Source organism: Pezoporus occidentalis, unplaced genomic scaffold, assembly GCF_034315485.1.
Source record: "Pezoporus occidentalis ecotype Australia unplaced genomic scaffold, CSIRO_AGI_Poc_V1 ctg167, whole genome shotgun sequence".
In the NCBI taxonomy this organism is placed as follows: domain Eukaryota; kingdom Metazoa; phylum Chordata; class Aves; order Psittaciformes; family Psittacidae; genus Pezoporus; species Pezoporus occidentalis.
The window spans coordinates 195,825-223,031 of NW_026913499.1; the positions used below are offsets into that span (position 1 = coordinate 195,825).

General features: G+C 38.6%; 2 protein-coding genes across 6 annotated transcripts in view; one reads left to right on the forward strand and one right to left on the reverse strand.

The window, feature by feature from the left end:
* Nucleotides 1–1,399, forward strand: part of CRB1 (crumbs cell polarity complex component 1) — a 104,539-nt gene extending 103,140 nt beyond the window's left edge. For 2 of the 3 annotated variants that reach the window (XM_062613423.1, XM_062613424.1), the window contains one exon: nucleotides 629–1,399. In XM_062613423.1, coding sequence (XP_062469407.1) covers nucleotides 629–844 — 216 coding nt within the window. In that variant the 3' untranslated portion in view covers nucleotides 845–1,399. The remainder of the gene's footprint in view (nucleotides 1–628) is intronic. The other variant, XM_062613425.1, reaches the window with a different exon arrangement.
* Nucleotides 1,400–20,112: 18,713 nt separating this feature from the next.
* The window catches only part of DENND1B (DENN domain containing 1B), a 153,929-nt gene continuing 146,834 nt past the window's right edge, over nucleotides 20,113–27,207 (reverse strand). For all 3 annotated transcript variants that reach the window (XM_062613427.1, XM_062613426.1, XM_062613428.1), the window contains 3 exons: nucleotides 23,852–23,925; nucleotides 22,485–22,701; nucleotides 20,113–21,329 (listed from right to left, as the gene is read on the reverse strand). In XM_062613427.1, coding sequence (XP_062469411.1) covers nucleotides 20,778–21,329; nucleotides 22,485–22,701; nucleotides 23,852–23,925 — 843 coding nt within the window. In that variant the 3' untranslated portion in view covers nucleotides 20,113–20,777. The remainder of the gene's footprint in view (nucleotides 21,330–22,484; nucleotides 22,702–23,851; nucleotides 23,926–27,207) is intronic.

A 27,207-nucleotide genomic window follows, 5' to 3' on the forward strand; every position in this document is an offset into this window, starting at 1 on the left:
TGCACTCGTGTGCAGCCTCTGTACACTTATTCCATGCAATCATGCTGGTAGGAAAGTTTACTGGCAGGGATGCTGCAGAGATGCTGCATTTTACAAAACTATTTACAGTAAGCAGATTTTCTATATCTAAGTATTCACATAAACTTGACTCCTCCAGCAAGAAAAACACAAAGGTGATTGAAAATACATCCAGTCAAAATAGCTCATGTTTAACTTGTAGTAGCGAACACCAGCAATAAAGTGTTCCCAACCAAACTAGGGAAAATGAATTATTATTAAAACGATTAAACAAGTAATTGCTGAATTACAGTCCACAGACAGACTAACTTACAGGTTATTTTCAAGCAGAAAGGAGGCTGTCAAATGAAATGGGTCATTGTGTGAATTCATCCAGCTCTGCCTTGTATATTAAATATACAGCATGGTGTACGTAATTTTCTGAAAAGTCAAAAGAACAGAATCTGCAGGGGGTAATGTACTTCTCTACCAATAAACAGTGCTTTGGCAGTAGTGCATCTATGCAAAGCCCTGTCCATAGAATGGTTTTTGTTTTCTTCCCATGGTAGCTCAAGTGTGTCTGCGTATTCTCTTGACAGAAATTACATTGCGATTATTTCAATCCTTCCAGTTGACAACTGACTTGATCTCGAACATATTCACCTCCATTGGCTCAGTAACGCTGGCCTTGTTATTGATCCTCTTCTTGGCAGTTGTGATTTCAGTCATCGCTGCCAATAAACGGGCAACTCAAGGGACCTACAGCCCCAGCCGGCAGGAGAAGGAGGGATCCCGGGTAGAGATGTGGAACATGGTGCAGCCACCGCCGATGGAAAGACTGATTTAGAAGCAAGCACTCCTCCATCCCGGAAAATGGCTGAAAGTGGACAGTGTACATGTTAGCTATGTTAATTTTCAGTCTGGTACCAGGAATACTCATTATAAAGATCACAATGACTCTGGGCTTTCGATATTTTCGGTATTTTCCTTTTAAGTTCAATAGCATAAAATTTCTCATAGCATTTATGGGAACCAATGCCTTCTATCGTGGTTTTGGACAATGCATCCAAGGACAATTTTTATTTGCACTGGAAACTCCAGCCTTGATAATCAACAGTAGGCATTACAGATAGTAATGGCTTCCGGGATACATGTAAGTGCCTGTCTCAGACGCAACACGAATAACAGCTTCTCATTTGTGCTGTCCTTTGACTGCCTAGGAATCACTGCTGTAGAAGATGATAGAGACAAATCAAGTGAGCCTGTACAATAAAGACACTGTAATTCTGTTATCAAAGGTTTAGTACTAGAGCTCTGTCTTAGCGTATCTACTTTCATCTGTTAATCAGGGATTAAAAGGAAGCTGTGCAAAACCTCCCCAAAATAAATGCTTCAAATTAAATTGGTTTTCTTTCCTCCATGCCTCTCATTTTACACGCTGCCCTTCCACCTTCTACTGAAAAGAATTTCAGTTCCGGCAAAAACATATATTTCTCAGAGTATAAAAGACTGTGTCCTAAAATATTCAGTGGGCCCAATTTGACTTCTTAAGGGACATGGAATCTAAACACCCTAAATGAATTCTGTGCATCCACACTATTGCTGTTTTCTTACTACAATATTCCCTGATAGTCCATTTTAAAAAACTATTGCTTCTCACATTGCAAATTTACACTGGCTGCCAAAAAGCATGCTCAGAAAGGTTTCCCATGGAAAATACCAGAAAAGAGGCAGAAATGGCTTACAAGTAAAACACTGACTTGGAAATAATTATGACTGTTTCGGTGCTTCTCCTGAAGCTCAGACTTCTCATATGATAATGGACAAAAAAATTTTTATGCCTCAATTTTCCTTGTTTAAAACAGGGATAATTCCATTTAACTACCTCATAAACCTCAGCAGCAAAAGGATGGCAACTGTTCATTGAAAAAGAAACACATAAAATGTAATGGAATACCAGGAGAAATTTGGAAGAAATCTTGTGATGAAATAGACATTTGAAAATATTAAAGAGATTTAATGATTGTATTTGTAGCAGGAAAAGATGTGCCAAAAATACACCCAGATCAAAGGGGCTCTTTGAAATGTAGAGGCAAATTTTAGCAGTAACTCATCCATTTGATTTTCACATGTAGACAAGAAATTAAAGCATAAACATTGCTCCCACACAAACTGAACCCACAGTAAAGCAGCAGTGGAGTGGAAAGTCCATGATGGCATTTCTTTTGTGAAACATCCCAGATATATGCATCGAACCCCAGATGGTTATTCCAGAAGTTGCGTAATAGAGTATGCACACTCAGTATCCAAGAGTTTAACTCATCTTTTTAATTGATGATCAGTTCATAAATCATTTTGAATGAACCCCTTAAGGGATTACTGAAGATCAATGTCACTTACGTTTGTTTTTGTATTAAATGATCAGCAGTAACTATGATCATGAGCACATTCTGGATTTTTTGCAGTCTTCACCAATATCTTTCAAAACAAAGCACAACAGAAAATGTGAGTGGATGGCAGGATTCAAGTCGAGCTAAAAGAGCAGAATGTAGTTACATTGAAAATGCACAACAGATTTTATTCTAGCCCAATTTACAACTTTAGTACTGAAGCTTATTATCTTGAATGCAATTGTTGTTGTACAGCTGCAGTCTAAATCTGGAGAGTTCAAATGGCAACTAAGGAAGCAGTGGAAAAATAAGTTAATAAAGTATGATGGAGGATAAGAGATAGCAGAGGTTCAAGGTAGATCTTTTCAAATCATGGTAGTGTTCAAGGCCAGGTTGGATGGGGCTTGGAAACCTGGTCTAGGGGAAGGTGTCCCTGCCCATGGCAGGGAGGGTGGAACTGGCTGATCTTTAAGGTCCCTTCCAACCCAAACCAGCCTGTGATTCTACAGCGTTATGTAATTACAGCTTTTATAACTTTAAAGTGAAACTTGGTTTAGCCCAGCATCTGCCCTCTGAGACACTGCTAAGGCATAATAAAGTGTGTTTGTTAAGTGTGATCATTTTTAGAAAGAGAAAATATTGGAAGAAGAAATTGACTCAGTGAGTGTACATTTTGAGGCAGCAAACACTCAGCAAATGACACCGAAAGAACAGAATGTGGGAATGAGAGACCACAAGAGAAGTAGGATGATTTGTTCAGATTGTTACACACGTTTCTTTAGTCTCACCCTAAAAAAGCTGGAAGAGACACAAAGGTGAGGCCATCTCTGCCTAGGAGGTGGCAAAGCAGGCAAAGATAGGAACCTGTGATAAAAAGAGGGAGAGCAGTAAGTGGAGAAGAGCCATAAGGCTGCAGGCTGGGAAGAGCCTGGGGACAGAGAGAAACAGACAGCTCTGAAAAACTGAGAATCTAGAAGAACTGGGCACAAATAGCAGAAGCAGTGTTGAACGCATAAAGCAGATGGAAAGATGCTTCCACACATCAGCTTTATGTCCTTGGATTTCTAGTCAGTGGGCTAAAAGGAGAAATAAAATTGATAGAGATCTCAGTGAATAGCAGAGATAGAGAAAGAAAACTAGAAATCAGGTCATTTCAGAAATAGCAGAATGGTTATAATAAAGAAATAGTACAATGGTGCTAATAAAGATGTAACTTTGACGTTTGCTCTTCTTTGAGCAGGAGGTTGGACTAAATGACATCAGCAGGTCCCTTCCAGACTAAGTTGTATGATTCAGAGGAAAAAAGGAGGTGAAGATGGAGGCAGTTTGCATGGAGAACTACCCTGAAGGAAAGAGTTATTGTTCACAATGGAAGACAGAGCAAGAATAAGGAAGTGGCTGGAAAATAAATCTGCTCTTCTTGGTGGTGTAACTTTCTGGATTAACTGTGGAGACGGTAGAAAAACAGTATGTAGAGAGGCAATAAAATATGCAAGAAAGTGCTTCCACAAAGAATCTGTAGGGCTGAGCGAGATACCCAGGAACATGTACAGAGGAAGGAAAAGGCAGAGAAGATGAAAGCCTGAAGAGTTTTCATACAGACCAAAGAAAGCTCTGGAGGAATATGCTCCTAAAGAATTAAAAAGACACCCATAAAAGCACAACAAAGAGAAAATCTCACAGTGAAATATGAGTGTGGTTTGTAGAAGATAAGTCAAGGAGACAGAAGGCAGGGGAAAAACCTTTAAACTGAGATTAGAGTAAGTTGTGATTGCTGTCAGTCTCAGTGGAGAGGAAAAGATAAAACTAAGAGTGGTGAAAATTCACTCAAAAGTGAGGGAAGAAAAGGAAATGAAAGTGGATGGTACTTGGGGAAAGTGGAGGCAAAAGCTGGATCACAGCAAGGGTGAAACTGGACTTTCATGCTATGAGGCCATAAGAAAGAGAGGGAGGACAAGGGTGAGTCAGGAAGAAAATTACCTACCAAAGCTGATCTGTGCAACATAACTTAGAGGCAGCACATTTCATCTCAAAGAGAGATTAAAATATGTAATATTAAAACGCTATGATCTCATAAGAAACAAACAAGAAAAGGCTCAAAAGGCAAAATGCCAGCTCTAAATACACTGTCTGGAAAGCTGAATTAACAAGGCAACATCCAAAGAAGGCAGGGAGGCAGATGCTGCAGCTGGAAAACCTCAATGGCAGCCTGGAGAAGCACAAAATGTCCCAAAACTGCCACTGTATTAACATGCTATAGTGACCACGAAATACATGGTTAGGAAGACTGACCCTTCCGAGCCACATCTCAACCAGGGAACAATAGTTAAACAAAATAGAATACATTATAACAAGTGTCTAATATCATCTTTGCTGAAATTTAAACCATAGATAAAGACTGATATAGCAGATGTCAAGCTATTTACTGCTTCTAAGCCCAGGGGTATTATAAAATGCAGACAGAAGCACAGACATTCAGGGAGGAGCAGTAACATCTGAGAGTTGTGGGGAGTATTTGTGTTTGTATAAAGAATAAAATACCACAACTGGGTTCTGGTTTCTCAAAAAGCACTGATGACCTCCATTAACATGGAGGTATCTCCAGGCAGAAGACTTAAAATATTTCAAAATTACATTTGTTTAATCAATCTCATTATTTGACTTAAAAGCTGAAAGTAAAATCATTCGTTCATGCTCACTTATCCATTAAAGAAGCAAATGCACAATATTGTCCCAAACTTTACACATTTAAACTTTCTCTTCAGGTCTAAGAGTTTTCTACAAAGAGAAGTTCGAAGTTAGAACACATGATCTGCTCTGCACAAAATCCCTCTGACCATATTCAGAAGCAGAGGAAGGATGAAACAAGTTACTTCCCTTTCACAAACCATTCCCTTTTCCTTTGGAAATAGGTGATGTCCAGCCTGTGAAACAGTGAGGAGCATCTTCAGAGTCCCAGGAACATTTACACTAGGCAGCATAAAAATATTGCAGCTGGAACTTGGCCAGCTCACAATGATCATAGTGTATCACTGCATTACGTGCCTTTTCCATTTCATGTAAAATTAACTGTTCCTTCTCTGTATGTACATAATGTATTAATAGCTTAGATGGTGCATTCATATTATTATTTTGCAGTGTACAGGATCAAATGACAAATAAATAAGGATTCTATCAAGTCACATGCAACCTGCATTTCTTTGCTTTATGGGATTATTTCATCATGCAATTGCAAAGGAAAGTATCCCCAGACCAGAACTACATTTGCAGTTTAAAAAGTCAAATTTGCCATTTAGAATCAGGTGATCTAAAAACATTTTGCGTACTTGGAAATGAGATGTATGTGCTCTGTGCTATGGTCAGGGCTGCCAGCCCTGCAATCTGCACCATCCTCTGACTATATCCATGCCAACCTATTGTCTTGTGCCCATCACAGAGGCATGTTTATGCCAGGTCCCAAGGTGGCATGAACCAATATGGCTTCACTGGAGCTCAGTTTACAAAAGCTGAAAATCACACCCTCTGTTTTTTAAATTACTGCTGTCTTTCCAGCATTGTGGGTGAGTGCAGGCAGAAAAATGGCACAGCAGTAAGAATTTTTTTCACTTAAAAGTCCCATTTTCACAAGGGGCTTTTCTGCTCACTTCAGAAGTTTCTCTATTACTTTTCAATCAATACGAATAATCTCAGAAACCAAGAGTCCTATTGTTCCGAAGGCACCAGCTAGTTACAACTGAAAGGGTCCCCTCAGAGGAGTTCAGCTATGCTGATGTTTGCAGTTGTTTCCTTAAGCCCAGCTTGCCGTGACTGCATCCCCAGGACACCTCCAGGTAAGACGCTGTTCCTTCACTTTTATGTGCCTTCTTTAGGCAATGCCCAGCCCTGCTCTGATGGCCATCTTAGCAGCTGAGTTCCTGAATAATACAGAGCACTGAAGAGGTAACACTTAGAAGAAACATCTAGCAACAGTAAGAAGATGTTTTGAGACAATGGTCGCCAGCCTATTCTGCTCACTTCCTGTCACTTTCCATGCTTTACATAGTCTCTCCTGCCCATCTGAGATCTGCCATTCCCACACCTCTGTCCTTTGACCCTCTTGGAAAGGGGCACGTGTGTGGTGAAGGTAAGTAGGTTGTCACAAATTCTCTTAGCAAGAGTAGTTCATTTTCACAAATGATACAGCTAGGGCAGCATGTAGGTGAATACAAACTTTTGGGGAGAAAATATGTTCTCCGCATGTTGGCATCCAGAGCAGGGCACTTAGAATACCTGCCAAGTAATCACAGGGTACGATTCAGTGAATCTAAATATACCACATTGAGGAATTACTCTTATCTCCTGCTTTGAAAAGTGTCTATCAGTCACTATCACCCTATCTCATAATCCCCCTAAGGAACTCTGTTCCAGGAGCTACGGTGAGCATCATTAGTTGTTTTTAAATATCTGCCCAATTTGTTGTTTCTCAGAAATTTAAGAAAAGATTTATGTATCCTTCAAAAGCACAAATGACTGCAGCAGAATCAAGCGTGCCAACGGGACTTCTGGGGAAGTCTATTTCACTGCTTAAATTAATCACACTTCCTCAGCCTGAACCTGAGGAACATCTCAAAACCCATGAAACTCATGCTTTGCCTTTATTTTAGTAACTGGATGATGTAAAACCTTGCTCTTCCAAGCAATTAACACTGATGATCATGATCTGACCTTGGGTTTTAAATAGAAAGCATATCTTTTCTGCGTTCTCTGGGAGGTGAACACCACCACCACCACCAAAGATAAGTTTCACAATGTTGTGAGGAAGCTCAATAGTTACTTGTTTCAACAAAATACAATTATCTTTCCTTTTTAGTACAACTGAGTGATTTGAAACGTTGGTAGTGTATGACTTACAGCTATGATGCCACACTAGTTTTCCTGTTGGGACAGGCCATTCTCAGCAGAGGGCTCTCAGACAGGTAATCCTCTGCTTTCTGAGGTCTCCAAAACTCATGCCCCCTGGCTGTTGAGGAAGCAAGAAAGCATCTATCCTATTCAGCCTTCTGGTCAATGAGAATCTAAGCCACAGTTGTCACTGCCTGCATCTTAAGTCTGGCTAGTTATTATCGTTCAACACAATTGTCATTGCCTATATCTGAAGTCTGGGTAGTGATTATTGTTCAAACAGATACTAAGTAATAATAAGCATCAGCTAAATTACAGTATTAATTAAAGCATATAGTTGATGCACTTCATGAAATGGCCATAATAAATAAAGTCGCACAACAAAAACCTTGTCTCCAGGTAAGAGACAGCTAAGTCTTTTTCCCAGCCAAAATCTTCTGTGCTGTTTTATTTAACACAAGCCCCAAGTCTCCTGCAGGTCCCACTACAGGACAAACTTTGCACGTGTAATGTCACATAACATCAGGAATCACAGATCAGAGGATTTTGGCCAAGTTCCCTTTCCTGTGCTATTTAATCACCTCTCAACTAAACAAAACTGACACCTGAAAACAATTCAGAAGCATCAGATTAGAGGTTGCAAGTCAATAAAGTTGGACAGTGAGGAGCTGACAGCACTAAAATTTAGCCTATTGCAAAACGTCACAGTTGAATGAATGGATGGGGCTGTCATGCCCCGCTGAAGCATGCACAGGCTTCAGACTACTGGCATGTGTCAAGATGCTGCAAACCCTTATATTTACACATTTATAAAAGATACATCTGGGGTGTATTTATTGGAAGCAGAGTAAGGTCTTGTTTAAATTGCACACATGAATCTGATGCGGAGAGTGGGCGATACACTATGCCTCACAGTAAAAGCATGTTTTAACCTAAACTCCTCCATCTATAATGCAGGCCATGAGGTGTGAAAACCTCTTGCACATCAAAAAAACAGAGCATAAATTATGAATCAAGGCACAGGTGGAGTCCTGGAGGCCAAACAGAGTTCTCAGTCCAGTGGTGATTTTGCTAGGTTTAGATTCCTTCAGATTATATTTATGTGATAAACGTATTGAAGACTTAATATTGTAGACAATTTGAGGAACTTTGTTATATTTTGACTTGGTTTCACAGTTATATTTTGACTTGGTTTCACAGAAGTTGCTTTAAATTTCTGCTTTTATCAGGCTGCTGTTTTGGTTTGGTTTGTTTTCCAAAATAATTTGGCAAAGCAATTACATTCACCAGAAATTCATCTAACATTGTCAGACACAAGCAAGACAGACATGTCAAGATCATGACTTTAAATCATCTTTTTTTGATCATAGAAAACCTACACAGGCCTTCATCTGGTTTTATACTTGCCATGGCACTGCTTAAAGCACAGCATTTTTCTCAGCTCAATATTGTGTATGACCTTTCAGATTTCACCTGTAGTTCCAGCAAAAGCACAATTTTCATTGGCATGTATTGTAATAACTAGTGATGACAAAAGTGTGTGTTTCCAATTTAAACCCACTTAGTTTCATTTGGCACCTGTGCTAAACTTTACTTAGCAGCAGAAATACAGGAACAGTGACAGCAACGGAGGCACTGGAGGAGTGAAAGCAAACTGAGAGGGCTGATCTTAATTACATGTGACCATTTGGGCTGTGAGCCTTCTTCACCTGTATGAAGAGCTATTTGCACTGCAGCATGTTTGCAGCATACAAGTAGTCACAGCATAGGCCTGCGCCAGGTTAAATAACTGTTTTCTGTCCTGCAGAATAACTAATTTAATGTCTTTAATGTCTTCCATGCAGGTGGTACAAAGTATGAACAGAATTTCAGGTGTTACCCCTAAGTAACTTCACAATCTTTAAGCAGATTAGAAAAGTGTAAGTCTGCAGGGAAGATGTGCCGGGTGTTTCTGTGTATTTTTGCCCCAGGGGTAAAACAGCTTGAACAATTAAAGGCCACTTTAGCTGCTTCTAAATAATCTCCTTAGTTAGCAGGCAAATGGTGCCCAAATGATGAGCTCCATGCATCCAGTGGTGACAGGGCACCCTGCCTGTACCACAGCCAGTTCGAGACCAACTCTTTTTGGTGTGTCAACAGCACTACTGTTTGAACACCTTGGACACAGTGACCAAGATCCGAAAGAGTCACCTTGACTCAGCCCCCAAGTGACAGAGCAGACAAAAAGGCAAACCAGAACAACAGGTAGGTGAACTGCTTTTCTTCCTCGGTTCCTAGCAGTGCACCCTCATGTGTTGGTGACCCTAGCTCTTCCAGAGATTTCAGTACTTCCTTGGGTGCACCACCATGTGAAGTGAGGGCTGTTTAAAGTAAATCAGCAGGTTGGCACCTTCCTTCTTAAACGTATAAAACCTCCAAGTCAGTTGAACAAGCCCAGTGCCCAAGCATTTTATTTCAGAAGCATCTCTCGCAGGATCACAGATGATCCTGCTAAGCCTGACTTCCAGGGAGAGGGAAGCTGTGTCAGGCTTTTGCATGAGAAACGAGCCTGACAGAGAAGATGCAGATCTTGGTTTTGGGGGTGGCCCAGTGCTGGCACAAGTGATTAAACCAGACCAAGAACAGATAATTCCAGTTCAAAACTGTGGGTAGCAGTGACCACCTGCCAGAAAAATCTGTGGCTGTGCTCAAGCCCCGCATGGACCAGATTAGCCTGTGTTTGTCACTCTGTCCTGGGATGTATTTTTCTCATGTAGCCTACCCAAGATGTAGAAATTGTTTGTCAATTTTTCTGACATAGGGGAGAAAAGAAGGGGAAAAAACCAATTACACAACTACTGACTGGTCTGCTGACATTTAAAAATGAGAAAATGATGAGCATAGAAAAAGAGGTTAAAAAAAATCCTGGGCCAGCAACCCAGAGGACCAAAGACAAATCACAAAGTAGGATGCAACTAATTAGGCTGAAATGCCAACCGTGTTCAGTATTTGGTTCAAAGTATCCACGGTGTCAAGCTGCTACCATGACCCCCAGGTTGAATATGCCAAGGGGAAATGTAGAAAAGGACTGGATCAGATAAGTTAAATACAAATACTTTAAAAATGACATTTTAATTTCTACCTCACCATTTTTAATGTTTTCAAAATCGTTAAATAAGCATGTCGCCTATTCTCAGTGCAGGCCAAATGTCAGATGTTTGTATGCATTATTCAGCTGAACATTTTAAGTACATAATCCTTCTCCTTGCTAAACAGGTGGTATTATATTAACAGGTTATTTGCTTAAAATGAATGGTGAATAGAAACCAGCTGATACTATAAAATACTGTATTACTGAATGTGGAGCCACTGGTTGCACAGAACTGAACAACAGTCTGCAGGGAGGGCCAGGGGAGCAGGCAACCACAACTTTCTGCTATATCTATCTATGACTTCCAAAGCACATTTCAAGGCACTGGGACCCAGTCTCAGAAGTCACCTACCACAATTAAGTCACCAATGCTAAACCACTCTCTAAAAATCTGTGTTCCAGAAGTTTCAAGATGAGCACATCATGGCTAAAACCTGAAAGCCAAACATGGTTTTGCCTTTGAACAGCCCAAACAGAAAAGAACTCTCTGCCCATCTTCATTGCACAGAAATCATGGAATCATGTTCCTTTTCATCAGAAGTGTCTTAAGATAAATCAAATCAAAGGAATTCATACCAGGATAAAAACCCTCTCACCTTGGAAAGTATAGTAGTTAAGCTATTTATAGAATTACACTGAAAAATAAACTTTGGTAGATAAGTAAGTCTTGTGCAAGCTCTACATGGCAGAGTACATTTTTACTCTGTCTCATTCATGATGAGTGTTTTGCAGGACTTAACAGTTAAAAATAGATTACAGACCTAAAAGGAAAAGGTTTGCAACCAACTTCAGTAGGTTCTTTGTAGCCCATGCCATACTCTTCTTTCCAGTGCTGTTGGGTGTTGGGTTTTGTTGCTGTTTTGTTCCCCAGTGTTTCAATGACAATTATTTGAGGGAAAAAAGTAGACCTGAAAAGAAAAAAAATGAGTGGAGCAGTACATCACCAGGAACCTGACCCCGTGACTTTCAGGAGGAATATGAAATAGGCAGCCACAGCCAGGAAATTATATATGGTCCACAGCATATTCCAAATGTGCTTCCCAAACTTTCCTTTTAGAACTAGTACTTGTTTACGTTTCATACAGAATTTGTAACAGGATTGACACCTCTAGGGTTTTGAAGCTTAAGAAGCTGAAAGCATTTTTTCTGATTGAGGAAAAGCTGCAGACTGACTTGACTTTGCTTTATCTGAATACCAGCAAAACCACAACATCACTTCAGGCATTGCTTAGCTTTTGTTGTTGTTGTTTGTTGTTATTGCTTGTCACATCAAATAAAAATCTAAATCTGTGAATTTGATAAAGTTATTTTTCATTTTGTGAACATGAGGTTAACACACAGTGAGCTCTGGAGAGATAATTAAACACTTTCTCCATCATTCAGGTACAGCTGCACTGTGTAAAAGTGCCTTGCAAAAGCAATAGTCTCAGCTGCTTGTGAAGCACAACCAACCAAGAAGCTAATAATGAATAGGAGTGTTTATGATTTCTCCTCTGAAACAAGACGTTGCTTTGAATTGCATTTCTCTCCCCAAATGCCATAACTCTTAATAGATGCATCAGCTTTCGTTCTTTGGGTGTTACCATGACTGGTACTCCAGACTCCCATGAAATTGTTTTTCACAGACCCTTGGTATACTCCCATTGACAGGAACAGAGTCCTGCTGTGCCATCTGTGTAAAATGTGCCAACTTCAACTAACTTACCTCCTCTTTTTCAATCCTTTGCCATGCTTAGGTTTGAAAGAACTTACTGAATTGAAACATCCATAGAAAGAAAGCTGCAACCATACTCTCAGTGCACTGAGATAACAAACTAAGGAAATCAGGCGAACCTATCCTGAAAGACATGGTCTTAATACTTTACTGCTCCTTCTGCAAAATTAAAGGCCTCTGCATTTTTATAATGTCCTCCATTGGCTCATAATATGGACCTATGACAAGAAGTTCACTGCCACAGCTCTCTTTTTAATAGCTGAATAAATGTGGGCAAAATGAACAAATGACTACAAGATGTGCCATGCTTAATTTAGCACAGACCCCTGTGTTACCGGTGTTCAGAGCTTGTATCATGCTGCTGTCCACAATAAGCCAGCACAAGTCTAATAGCAACCTTAAAATCACACCCTCATTGTTTTGTATGAACACAATTTGTAATTTTTTCATCAGTTGTGGACTGAGTATATCAATATCAAAACCATGTCTCTGTGGCTTGCCTGCATAAAATACCAAAATGCTTTTAATTTAGAAGAGAGAATCGGAGATCAGATTATACTTCATAGCCATTTAATATAAAATTCTAACTGCATTATAATTACACACTTGCATAAATTGACTCAGATAGCAACTACAGTAAAAAGCTAAGCCATACCTAATAACATATTTGTGATGTGTTATTATGTTATGTTGTATTGGGTTTACATGGCAAGGTTTTGGTAGCAGGAAGGCTACAGGTGGTTTCTGTGAGGAGTGGTTCCTGCTAGGATCTGTGCCCCCATGGAGAGAAGTCCACACTGGAGCAGGTTTGTTGCAGGACTTGTCACCCCCTGGATAGGACCCGCACTGGAGCAGTCTGTTCCTGAAGGACTGCACCCCGTGGGAAGGATGGGGCTAGGTTGCCCAGAGAGGTGGTGGATGCACCATGCTGGGAGAGGTCCAAGGCCAGGCTGGATGTGGTTCTGGGCAACCTGATCTAGTTCAAGCTGTCCCTGCTCATTGCAGGGGGGTTGAACTAGACGACCTTTGAAGGTCCCTTCCATCCTAAACTATTGCATGACCCATGCTGGAGAAGTTCATGAAGAACTGTCTCCTGTGGGAGAGATCTCATGCTGGAGCAGAGGAAGAGTGTGAGGAGTTCTCCCCCTGAGAAAAAGGAGCAGCAGAGACAACATGTGATGAACTGACTACAACCCCCATTCCCATCCCCCTGTGCTGCTTGGGGGGAGGTAGCAGACAATCTGGGAATACATTGAAGCCTGAAAAGAAGGGAGAGGTGGGAGAAAGATATTTTAAGATTTAGTTTTAATTTCTCATAATAAATTAAACTCATTTCCCCAAGTCTGGATTTTCATATCCAATATTAAAAGGCCAAACCATGGTAGCAATCAGTTATTATTACAGTACCTTCTGCATGCAGTTTCCCCTTAAAATCTTGATTTCTTAATCTATAAAACAAGAGACTAAACCTACTTTTTGGTATGAACTTGAAGATCTACAGACCAAAAAAAAGCTGTTTAACAAAGGCATGAATAGGTAAGATATTCAAAAGAAGCAAAATGCCACTGGTATTATAAAGGACATTAGCATTTACCTTTTGTACTATATAAAAAGTAATTAATAAGAAAACACATTCAACTTTCTGTAGATTTAAGAAACTGAGATGATCATTTAATGGAGAAAAACTTCCAGTGTAATACAGTATCATGGCATAATTTTAACGTTTATGCTTGGTAAGCATGAAAATGCTATCCAGATCAACCCATCAAACAAGAACCTGCACCACCCAAGAGATTTTGATATTATTAAGTTTTATTTTATAGTACAGTGTTGGGCACTTTATGGTAATGTGGAGTTCACCAAAAACTTCTACTGATGCCACAGATTTGGAAGGAGAAAGTAAAAAACAAAGCATACCAAACATTACAGCTCATTTACTACATATCTAGACAGTGCGCTACTGACAGTAGTCTAAGGTCTGAATTACAGTTTTTGAGACAGCTTTGAACAGTAGTCCAGAGGGTGCAAAAGCATGGAGTAATTGATTAAATTTGGTTCTGGTTTTATTAACGGTCAGTAACTAACTACAATTTTAAAACTTAGGACAATGCTGGTTGTTTGGGGTTTTTATATCTCCGAAATTATTAAAGTGATCAATAAAAGCTCAAAATGCCTTGTATTTTATGCCTTTCCTGTCAGCATTAAAGGCTCACAACAAGGACATTATGAGGAACGGTTTCCAAAGTTCACTAAAACTTACATAATGTTGCTTTGTTCCACGTTGAGGCTTTTCTCACATCTGGCACAGATCTGAAAATAACAAACACTGTCAGCTGGCTAAACATGTAAGCATTTTACATTTCTCTTCCTCCTCAAAAATGATGAAGGAACAGACGAGATGTGCTTGTGTGTACGCTGCACCAAGACTAGCTGTTCCACAGTGCTTCATTGCCTCATTCAAGTATATTAATTTAAAGAAGTTCTCAAGGGAAAACCAAAGGTTAAACCAAAATATACATCAATATACAAAGAAATTAATTTACAAAAAATTAAAAGGATACTGGTAACATTAGTAGATATTTTTAGTAATGACTTGTGATAATTAGGGATGTCACAGACTAAATACTTAATACATACAGCCATCACCATGAATTCTCACATCATCGGTGGTACTGAAAAGCAATGCTTAAGTCCTCATCTTTTTATCAATGATAAAAAAATGGGTCAAATTATAAGCTAAACATCATAAATTTTAATATTTAACCTTACATCAACTTAACTAGGTTATAGTTTTAAGAATTACCTAGAACTACTGGTATGTGAACATTGGTTTAGCCTAATTATTTTCATAGAATGTGACATCCATAATCATTCCAGTCATTAGAAATATACATTTGCCTTATTAGAATATATTCTTCATGTTTTTATCATACAATCATATTTCAAAGCTACATGCAATTTTACACATTATTGAAAAAAAAACCCCACCATTTCAATATCTGCCTGAAAAGCAGATGTGCATGAAATTACTTTTAAACAAAGAGAAATATTGCACAAAATTCACTGAAGATTTGAAAGTCAACACATTCCCCCCCCCCCCCAACCAAATAGCTCCCTTATTTTTAACAGAAACAAAATGTCAATTCACATGGAATTGTAATAAATGTCAACGTACTTGAACTCAACTTATTTTTCAAATGCTAATACTGTTACTGGGCTAAATACAAATGTTAGTATTGACCTAAGTAATAGTACAAATTAGAGTACCCTTTACTACAGTAAACCTTGGAGTAACTTCAACTGTCACCGGCTTCATACTCCAACCCAGCAGAAAAATGGCAATGGCCCTGACAACTATGCAGATGGTGGATGGCCCTCTAGACTAAGGTGGCTGTGGGACTCATCAGGCAACTACATCTAGAAGTTTAGCAGCTCCCAGGAAAGACCTATCAAGTACTTTCAATTGGCCACTGACTAAAACTGTCAAACAGACACCATAAAGCAAATCAAGGAAGGTTTTGCACAAAAACACATACCATCACTTTCCCATTCCTTTTTTTCAACACCCTGAAGACCATGAATTCCAGACCAGCTGTGGTCCATGCTCTTGGGGTGATGAGGAGGACACATTCTACTCAGCCCAGATTCTGTTAAGTAAACAACACTTGGCAAAGACATACACATCTAATAGCAGCAAAGAAGTTACTGAAGACTAGTCACATCACCATTCATACTTGTTTTGCTGGTGCACTTATTTCTACATTCATTCTCCAAAGATTTACTGCAATACCATGGGGACAGACAGCCTTCACCATCCTGAGCTTTGCAATAAGGAAGCTGCTTGCCTTGGGCATAATTTCATGAGCACAGTTCTTTAGCCTGAGATTTCAGACTGTCGGGAACACACTGGCTGGAGTCTCACAGCACCTGGGCTAGAGCCTGGCACCAAGAGAGAAGATGGTAATGCTCTTGGAAATAAAGACCTCCCTCTAAGACTCCCTGCAGAGTCAGGGAGGTCAGCAGCTATGGGGCTCCATTCCGCAGCACAGGGTACTAACAGTCATTATTACACAGGGGGTGTATTTGCAAAGGGGCCTTATGCTGGCACATCAATTATTGCATGAAATGTTTCCTCAATTGATTACATGCATAGAAAAAAGATTTTAGATGCTCCTAGCAATTCCATTAGACAGCTGCACCAATGAAAGATTGTTCTGTAGGACTGAATATGATTGATTGTAGGTGGAGACATAGACGCTGTTTTAAAACCTGGCTTAACTGTTCTTTTGCCTAGACTTTACATCATTTACAAGAACACAAGGTTATAAACTAGCTTGTTCTAAACCCTGAAAAGACATCTAAAACAGTTTTTTTGAGATCTAAACTACTCCTTTAATAGGCTGGGTGGGGTTTTCAAAAGCACCCAGCATGTGTCTAAAACTCTGGCTGAAGTCCGTGTTACAATGCCTGAGAGGGAAATTCAGCCAGTGCTGAGAGTTTCTGATGACACCACCCAAACAGCAGCAGTACCACTGAAATGCTAAATGACAATGAAGGGTTCAGTTAACAATTTCTATGACAACTTCTACAACTACATTTTTCCTTCAGAACAAGTCCGTTTTTCAGATACATGATGCCCAAATACGTGGGATGGAAGAGCCAGCCCCTGCCTACTCTACACAGACTTCCCTCTGCATGCATAGAGGGTGGGTAAGGATCACCTTGGCATCCACAGTACTTTCCTTCCCTGAACATCTGCACTATTTTTAACATATTGCATCTCTAAACACATGGATGGGAAGGCTCTGACTGGGACAACATACTATCCATTCTGCATATCCCACAGGGGATTAATTCCATAGGCAATATTACTTTTGCCTACATGGCTGGGTTGGAATCACTACAACTGAGCAAGAATATGAAACAATACTGTGAAATCTGAATTTTCTTAATGTTTCCATACCTCCTGAGGACTCCCAGTCTCTGCTTCACCACACACCACTGGAACAACCCAGGAATCCCTTCGTCTTTCTACTGCCCTTGCTTTTTTCCTCCCAAACCAGATGAGTGATGTGGCTCATCTCAAGCAACCACTGATGCAAAAGAAACTCAAAGATATTAAATTCAAGTCCTAGTTCAACCTTCTACATCAGAAATTTGTTGTTATGTGTAAGTAACAGATTACAAAGTTTCGTCTAATAACCTAGTATCTTCCTTAAACAGGAAAAATAGGAAGATTTTTGAGATCCTGAAGAAAAGACATGCTTCTGAAGAAGACCACTGGAGCTCTGAATGAGCAGAACTTAGTTCTCACCAGTAGCTGGCAATGAATGTTGACTTTTTTCAACGACATTAGGAGGATTTCTACAAATAAAAAGCACACAAGTATAAAACTTGTAAAAAGCACTGGACCTGGAAATTTATCTTAATATGGTACCCAATGCGGTAATGAAAATACTGCATATGTAATCAATAAACAGTTTTATATTATCACAGGGACGGAGAACAACAGTGCTTAACCGGAAGTACCAGTTTGGACTCATCTGTTTGGTAACTGGAAATTCTGTTTAAATAAGGCACAAATATTAGCCTTTTTATAAGATCACTGATAGTAAGTGGAAAAGATTCCCTAATATTATCGAGTTAAAAATGTACCTACAGCTAAGTTCAACACAGATAGATGACTGAGTTCTTTCTGAATCCATACAAGACTCAAATCCAAAAAGGACGTACTATTTAATGAGTGTAAACACTGTATGGGCTTTACAAATAGTAAGAAAGCAATGTGGCATTAAACAAAGTAACATTTTGACTGAAATAAAAATAATTCTAAGTTTAATTTTATCTTTCATCTTCTGTTTACTCCTTTTCAGCCTGCATTTTACTCAAATTTCAGTCAGTGAATTACTATGCCTCAATTTTGAAAGATTCCACTACCAAGCTTTCACTTTTATGATCCTTATAATAAGAATATTAGCAGTCTTACATGGCTTCCATATTTTTTTCACAAAGGTGAGAACGGGACAATCTATGTGGTAACAGAAGTTCAGTGCCTAACTCTCATGTAAAGCCAGTAAGATTCATTCTATCAGAGAAGCATTTTTGAAAACCACTTTTTCTGGCAGCATTCCTGGACTTATATGTTTGATGGTTTTGCAAGTTGTAATGGCCATAATTTCAATTATTTTTTTTTTGTTTTTCTCCTTAAGACATCAATACTATTTATTATCTCTAACAAAACATCATTTTAGATGGAACCATGGACAGAAATACCATGTCAGATGCAGAGGAAAAGAAAAAGTGAATTTTGTCAACAAAATGCAAAGACATGAATGAAAATGAGTGAGGAAGTGCCGTAAGAACAGAAAGCTTTGTGTTGCTTGTCTTCCCTTAGACACATTTGGCAGCACTACATTTAGGTAATCCTTAGAACCAGCAAATGAGAAGTTTAGAGCAGAGATTTTACATAATGTTTATGATACTTTTGATTTTCAATAGCAAAATACTTTGCCAAATAACATTTTTATGTTACTAAAAAATCTTCACAACCATGTTGATACACAAGAGGAAACCAAAGGATAAATAAAGACTTTGGAGTACAGAACTCTGGACACACAACCTCTGACTCTGGAATGCTGAGATTCTCTAGCAATGCAGATGGCAGATGCCCTCAGGAATGTTCACACTCTAATCTGGCACAGATATTTCTGTAAGACTTTCACTTTTACAAACTTTTACCTTCATTGCACTAATTTAGAAGAAAGTATTTCTGGAGACTCATCCTCAATGACAAGTAATGGCCCAGCCATTCTCATACTGGAACAAGCTTAAATGTTTACATTAACAAAGTCAAAGTCCTAATCTACTGAATCTCTTTGGTAATGCATCAGCCACTGCCTTTGAATGATATGAATCTATTCTCCTAGGTCAGCTGCCTTTCTATAATGCAGCCAAAAAAGCCCCTTTCCATTTGTGTTAGCTAGAAGGACAATTAATTCATAAAATCTCAATGTGGCAACTGATACTAGACTTTGCTACAAACTACAGTTAAGATATTAAAGCATGATCTGGTCCAAATACTGACCTTATTAACATACTCAATCATGCCTATTCTGAGATAAAGACTAACCATTCATGCCAAAGATGGAAAGGAGAGGAGAGGAGAGGAAAGGAGAGGAGAGGAGAGGAGAGGAGAGGAAAGGAAAAAGTTTTTGACAAGAGTTTGAAAGAGCTGGAGAACATTCTCAGGCACAGCTGATGTTATACCCCTGTGCTATTTCTGCCAATGGCATCACAAACATCCTTCAAAGCTGACAATTCCACCCTGCTGAAACTTACTTCATGTCTTTACTATCTTGAGCTACTGTGCAGGACAATATATGTATGGTAAGGTGGGAAAGGGGAGAAAAACTAAAAAATTAAAAAAAAGAAAAAGAAAAAAGGAAAGCAGCTCCATATAGCAGCAAGATTTTTCAGACTTTAAAATATCCAAATATTCCTCAGGAATGCTGCCAGGAAGACAAATGCTTGCTCTAAATACAATATACATCAAGTTCATTTATTCTCCTTCACTGAATTTAGCAAGAGATTTTTGGTTCAACTTGGACAAAATAAAAGTTGGCTAAATGCAGTCTCAAACTGAATCTGTAATTAAAGTTTTCTAGTGTTACAAGCTATTTTCAGTCATGAATCTTTAATAATTTAACTAAATGTGACTTCCAAGTAACAGTAATTCAGTCTACCTTCAAAAAGGCAGCTGCAATACATGGAAACAAAATGGTTTAGAAGAGGCACAGATTAGTCTTCATTAGTCTTCCCCATTAAAATGTGGAAAATAAAAAAATAATAGAAATCTATCAATTCCACTTACACTTTCCTTTCTGAAGATTTTTAGGTGAAAGTCTACCAAGAGAAACCAGATAATATGTCTTTAAAGTGTCTTAGTTGTAAACAATTCAGCACTTCATGTACTTTACAGTGCGAGAAAAGCATGCGCTACCTTTCTGAAGTCTGAAGAGAGGGCCACACTTTTAGTTTCAAGTTCCAAGTTATAGTCACAAGAAATTCCATAATTTAAAAAAAACTTCCTTTTCAGCCCCCTTTTGCTGAAGCAAATTCTTTCCATAGAAAATCATTATTGCTGTTTTGTAGATTTGCATTTATCTTCTAAGATAGTTAAACCTCTTCTCAAAAGATTAAGGCAATTATTATTCATTACAGATAGTAACATTTGTACATCTCAGACAAATCAGATTGATTGGTTTATTTCATATTTGATGGAATTAATATAGTACCTTCAAAACCCGGTTACCTGTTAGGTGACAGCTTTCCTGCTGCTTAGAGGAAGAAAATGCTAGGAAGCACCATATGCTTGCTGTATTTTTAACACAGAGACTAACTAGTACCTGATTTAAGAGTGCATTCATATATTTAGCTCCATTTTGCAGACCTAACTACAGCCAACAAATGAACTGGCTAAACATAGAAGCAGATGTCCCAGTGGCAGAAAATGCATTAAAAAAATTCTCTTCAACCAAAGTGAATTATTTTTAGAATCAGAGACCTCTTATTCCTTTTTCATCTTTTGGTTATCATGTTATATGGAGTCCTGAGTAGTCTCCCTTCAACTTCTGATGGGAGTCAAGTTTCTCTTCTCATAGTTTTCTTACGTTTTATTTCCACTGCTAGTGCTGGATAAGCTATCCTTTGAAATATTTAAACCATAGTGAAAAGCAGAACTCAGTTTACATAATGACACCACTTCTTGAAGAAGCCCACCCTCTTCTGGAGTTTCATTTCCTTTCTTCCCCTCTTTTTCCCAGGGGACCAGAATGGATGGATGCTGAGCAAGACTTGCTGGGTACTGATCTTCTGAGGCATTGCTTAGTGTTTTGTTCTGCTTTGCATACCTACAGGAAGAATAGCCTGGTTTGAAACTTTCTAGAGAAGTAAACTGGGCACTTGATCGTACTGGAGACAGGGATGTCATACTAGTGGTGTCCATCTTGTCAGTAATATAGGTTTTCTCACTACTTTCTTCTTCCAGCCTTGAGAGAGATTCTCTACAGCCACCAGAAAAAACTTGCTTCCTTGGTGATGGAGGGAGCTGCTTCCCATGGAGGACACTGTCATCCTGCCCAAGGTTCCACTCTGCTTGATCATTAGCACTGCTGCAGAGCACAGTAAGGTTGCTCTCACTAGGTGCATTTGATTTGTTCTGAAAGAAAGAACATGTGTTTAATGTCACAAGAAACATCTCTACACTAACACTTTAGGAAAAAAAAATACTGTAAAGAATTTTGTGTGTTCCTAAATTATGATTTCGGTTCAATGTTACAAAACAACAATCCCAGAAACAATGTAAGATATAAGCACTTACACTTCCTCACCAGAAAACTGTCTCTTAACCTAAGGATTGCCTTTTGTAAGAGAAAGGATTTCTGTCTCCCCTCTCCATTCAGTCTTTGCATAAGCAGTTTTGACAGTGAACAAAGACACACTTTGCTGGTTTGTGCCCATAATATGAGACAGAGCTGGACTTAAACTAAAACCAGATGCCATTTCCTCTTTGCTTCAGTAATTAATTATACCAACTTTCAATATTAAATTTTTTGGACAAAATGAACAAAAATGGGTATTTTATTAATGTGACCCCTATGTGACACTCATAATAAAAAAATTACAAGCTTTTTAAACATTTGCTTCAGAATTTGCTGTTCCAGTAACAAATCTTCTACTACAGGATCCCCTTCAGCAAAAAGGAATGTTGGACAGCTGATATGAGCAGGAATTCAAAACCTCTAACATTTATTTTGACTAACATCACAGGAGTGACTTGGTTTTAAAGTTGTAGGCAAGCAGTTTCCTTACACTACATGTCCTATGCAGCTCTACCTAAAAAAGGATCAAGGAGCCCTCTTAGAAAGCTCTGGAGTACTACTATAGCTGTGTTTCAGGTGCTATTACCACATCACCATATTACTATGACTAGTTTAATGATGCAAGGTGGAAATGGAAATATATTCTAATCCACATTAAAAGACTAACACCAGCTCTGGGAATACCAGAGTCAACAGCTAAATATAATATTAAGTAAATTATTACATTAGTCACAGCTCTATATGTGGTTACTGTTACATGGGGAAAACACTGATTCAAAATTACTTCGTAAACTGAGGTGTAACCAACCTCTTGGCTGGAACACTAGTGCAGTGGCCAGTATGGGTGTACTGTCACACAGTCCTAGGAAGACAGATTAGCAATTCTAAGGGATATGCTACAGTGTCTAAACTGCATGTTATTGATTCCACAAGTGCAGAATTCCGCTATAAAGGGATTGGAATTGTTTTTCAAATGAAAGCAGAAGACTAACCGCAGTCTTGTAATCAATGTCATCCATTGACCTAAAGAAATCCAGGCTCTTTGCTCCTGAGAGCTTTCCTTGATCTGAACTGTGTGTGCTCAGCGTGTCCAAAATCTCCCCAAGCAAGTCCATTTCTCCTTGATGCTGAGGAGTTATTCCAGTTTCACCAGAATCATCACTATCATAAAAGTAAGCAGAAGCTTCTTCACTGTCTTCTGATGATAATCTGAAAACAAAAACTTTTCCATCAGCTAAGAACATAAAAGCCATTTTATTACAGACACTTCTGAAAGTAAATAGAGGAAAGCATTCAAAAACTTTTGAAAGGGACCATAAACCCAGAATTTCTTTCTACTCAAGGGCTTCTTAACCATAGATAGCTGGTTTTCCCGTCTCCTTGCTTCTCCCCCCATCACTGCAACTGCTATTTCAAGTCACCCTTAATATGATTTCCCAAATCTCCACTCCAAATTTTACAGTTATTCCAAAATTAGTTAATATTTTCCCTTGACTGCACCTTATATCTAGGTCAGTGTTGCTACACCTCTCCAGCTGACTTAGCCACATATTTTTGTGTAGTGGTGAGACTCTCACACTGCAAATCTTCTGTCATATGACCAGAGGTACTCGAGAACTGCTTATTTTCAAGGAGAACTGGCGGTTTTGTCCCTTATTTTCTCTGTCATTCACTGCAGTACCTGTACCTCTGACCCCCATGTTACTGCAGCCCTTCCCTATCTCTGTCTATCCAGACTACTACTACAAAGGGCATTTCCATGGCTCACTGTCTTGATGACACCTTTAGAACACTTCGTAGCTCAGTCTTCCCTACTGCATCAAGGTCCTTCACAGTTTATACCCATTATTATCAAAAGTTGGCTCCTGATTTCAATCAGAGAATGCCTCAGTGCAGCCTAAACCTCAACTTATGATTCTCCTTTAATTCACAGAAGACACTGATAACTTGGCAAGGCACAAATTCTCTTTCAGACCCTTCAGAAAACTTCTTATTGTCATGACCACAACACAAGACTTTAAGAATAGATTAGCTGACGTCATATTGATTAGCTGAGGTCATATGCCCCCCATACTGATGAATATTGTTTTGCTGCTTCTTTTGTGTATGGAGTCTTTTTATCTTGAGTTTGTGAAGACTCAAGATTACTGCAAGCTCTTCTAGACACTATAAATAATGAAAATATACAAAAGCCTGTTCGCCTTTTTCAAAGCACATTCAATCCTAAACTATTTGACATCATCTAGATCAAGAATCAAGCCTGGACAGGAGAAAGATGCATCACTTGAACTCAGTTTTGCTGAATAACACTAGTTACCCTTTCTCCCAAACATACGCACACATCCAAGAGGCTTCTTACTTGCTTATTCTCTCCATTTCATCATCTTCATCCAAGGCAAAATCCTGGTTACTGAGATGCTGATTGAAACGAGTCTGGAGGATAGAAAATTAACATTATAAATTTTGTTTATTTTTTCGATTTCAGCATTATTTATTTGGAGCCTAGCTGCTACTTTACTCATTAAGACTTCCTGAGCACTTGATGAGGAAAACCACATATTGATCAAGTCTTCTAAAGGTTGTTATAATAGGACGTGAAGTCCTCAAGCGTTACCAATTAAAAAGGAAGAGAAGCATTTTTCTTCAGGGCCTATGGAGGGCCTTATTATTTATGCAAAGCCTGGAGTGCCTTATTACTTATGCAAAGCTTTGATTAGCAGAAGACTGGCTATTGGAGGAAAAGCATCACTCAACTTACTAGCTTATCACAAGAAGCACTATGGTTTACTACTTTCTGATATAATTTTTGCCAAGTTTAGGTTATTGTGGCCTACTGAGCATAAGGAAAAATTGATTTTTGAAGTAGCAAACACAAAAGAAATCAGGTGTCTTTACATAGGTATATTTATGTTAAGGTGTTAAACAGAACTGCAGAACAAGTAGTATGCCACCTCAAAAACTGTACATCAAGAATGCCTTTGTGCAGGATGATTCACGGTAAATTACAGTTAACTCAAAGTCAGTGTACACTCAGAGCATCCCATGGAGAGCTTTACAAGAGTAGCTAGTGTGCTGTAAATTCACATACTACCATACTGAGTACTCACTAACCTGTCATATCACATTATTTAGCAAACAGAACCAGGCCAAAGGTTTCTACAATACTTGGAAAAAAAGTCTCTATCTTGACCAGAACATTAAAGTCAGGTATTTTAGTCACTTGTGCTTCACAAATTGCTATCTTATGGTCCATGAATCTCTTCTACTTGTTTTGTTTCAAAAACCTCCAAGGCTAACTATACAGGCAATCAATCCACTGAAGAGATTCCGAACCTCGGAAAACTGACCATAGCTTAAAGGCATATGGATAGATTTTGCGCAAAGGGAGAACAGTGTTACCTAACTTTGAAGAAAATCACACACAGGCAAAAATAAGTGCTACTGCCCTCATCTCATCATGTAGTTCACCAAATGCTTAAACCTGCAACAAGCCCCTGATGGGGAAGAAATATGGCCTTCATTTCAGACTACAAGGAGCTTGGAAATCTGGTACTGTGAGGATTTCAGTTTGTCACATTATTACAGATGTTGGCAGTGTTCTACATGTACCAGGACCCTCTCTATAATCTGCCTTCCCCTACCCATTATTGACAAGACTGTCACAATGTTAACTCTACAAACTGACACATGTTCTTGTTTGACAAGAGAGGATTTAATTAAATCTGCAAGTTTTGATAACTCTTTCCATAGGTTTTTGTCCACAAAGAAGAAACGTGTGGTTCTTAATGTGTTACACCAAGTAACAGGCGATAGAAAATGAGATAATTATTAGAGTATTAAAACTTACAAAAGAACCCAAACTAAGTTTCTTACCAAGCAGAAGTTACAGGGTGGAACACAGAAACGTTTGAGTTCCTGTGTTAGATAGTTAGATATAAAAAGTTAGATATTTCTAACTCCCAGTTTTCTGTGTTCTTTGTGTCATCCCCATCAGTATTGTAACCAATCATATCACTGCTTGCAACTAAAGTGACAAATGATATTGATAAGCGGTTATCTTACTGACTACTGACACAACTACAGTCACTTTTCAGTTTAAAAGTTGCTGCTTTAAGTATTTATCTTCACTGGGACAATTAAAATACTTCATTTCTATAACTCTGGTAATTCACTACTTACCCAAGAAAATTCTGACTCAAAATTCATTGTAATTAAAGCTTTAATCCTGGGATTGATTCTTGGAAGACAAAACCCTGTCTATGTCTCACTTTCTTGGAATTTGCATCGGAATTAGATGCTGCCATCACATTTACCTCTACTAAAACAAACACAAGATTTTGAAAGGAAGAAGGTTCTTTGAAAATGTTTAGAAATTTCAGAAAATGAAACCAAACTGGCACTTGTTCATCTGTAGATGGCTTAACTCTGCCAACAGAATAAATCCCACAAGATAACCCTAACTTATTTATCAAAATAATAAAGAATGTTTCAAAGAGCAGAGATGGCAAGTTTCAAAAAATAAAATGAAAACAAGAAATAATTAAAGAAATAAAAAGGAAAGGTCGCGTCTTTGAGAAACAGGAACTGAATAAAATTAATTAGAATCTGCAAACACCACAGGCACAGCAGTGGCCCCTCAGAACATCTACAAACAGTATTATGCAAGTGTGTTAGTGAAAGCAAGAACAACATCACAGAAAGGAGCCCAGGAGGGCATGTGTTGATAAACAAAACAATACCTTCTAGATCCTGATGGCAAGACTCGCTCTTTGAAAAAAAAAAATTGTTACCAATTTAAATGTTTAGGGGTACAAAATTGTCCAGAAAGACTTTCAAGAACTAAAGCAAATAAAATGGGATTTACATAGAAAGAAAAACAAAAAGCAAAAGGGGGAGGAAAGGAAAATATGTGGCTGTAAATAACAACATTCTCCAGAGTTTACAGCTCTGTGAGCTAGCCATGGAGACAACAAGCAACACATGTTTTTAAATAGGTGACTTTCCTCCAGGAGCTGTAATAAAAATGACTGCAAGGGAGGGGGATGTCCAGACTTACTTTGCAAAGAAAGAAAATGAAAGAAAGAAACTCTTAATAAATTCCAAAAGGAGAACATAAATCTTTTTCAATGCTCCACTAGGCAAAGTGACATAGTATGTGCACCTGCAAAAGCTGTCAAAGTCATTTAAGCAGTCCTTCCGTTACTGACGTACCCTGCTGTTTGCAGTTATTTAAGCTTTTAATTTCTGTCTTTTCTGTGTTTTGAAGTGTGTAACCTTTTTTATACCTTTTTATAAAAAAAGGACAGACTTCTGTTTCCTTCCTGATCAGTATTCTAATAGCAACCAGACCATTTAAATTTATTACCGCAAGAAATGATATGGCAACACTCCTTTCTTGCTGCTCCACAACTTTATAAAGACTTAATAGACTGCTGTCATAGTTTTTTCTATAAAACAAAGCAACAACCTTCTTTAAAGTACTCAATTGGTTTGTTTCTTCCACCTAGTTTTGCTTACATAATAAATGTATTATTTAATGTATCTATGTCAAAACACCAGAGATTCAACTATTGCTGTATCAAAATTTTCTCATCTTCAGGCACACTGCACTGCAAGAACCAGGCACACTGCACTGCAAGAACCCACCTCTCACTTTGCTAAGAATATGGAAAGAGTTCAACATACATAAACAAGCATAAAGACAAGTGCATGTTC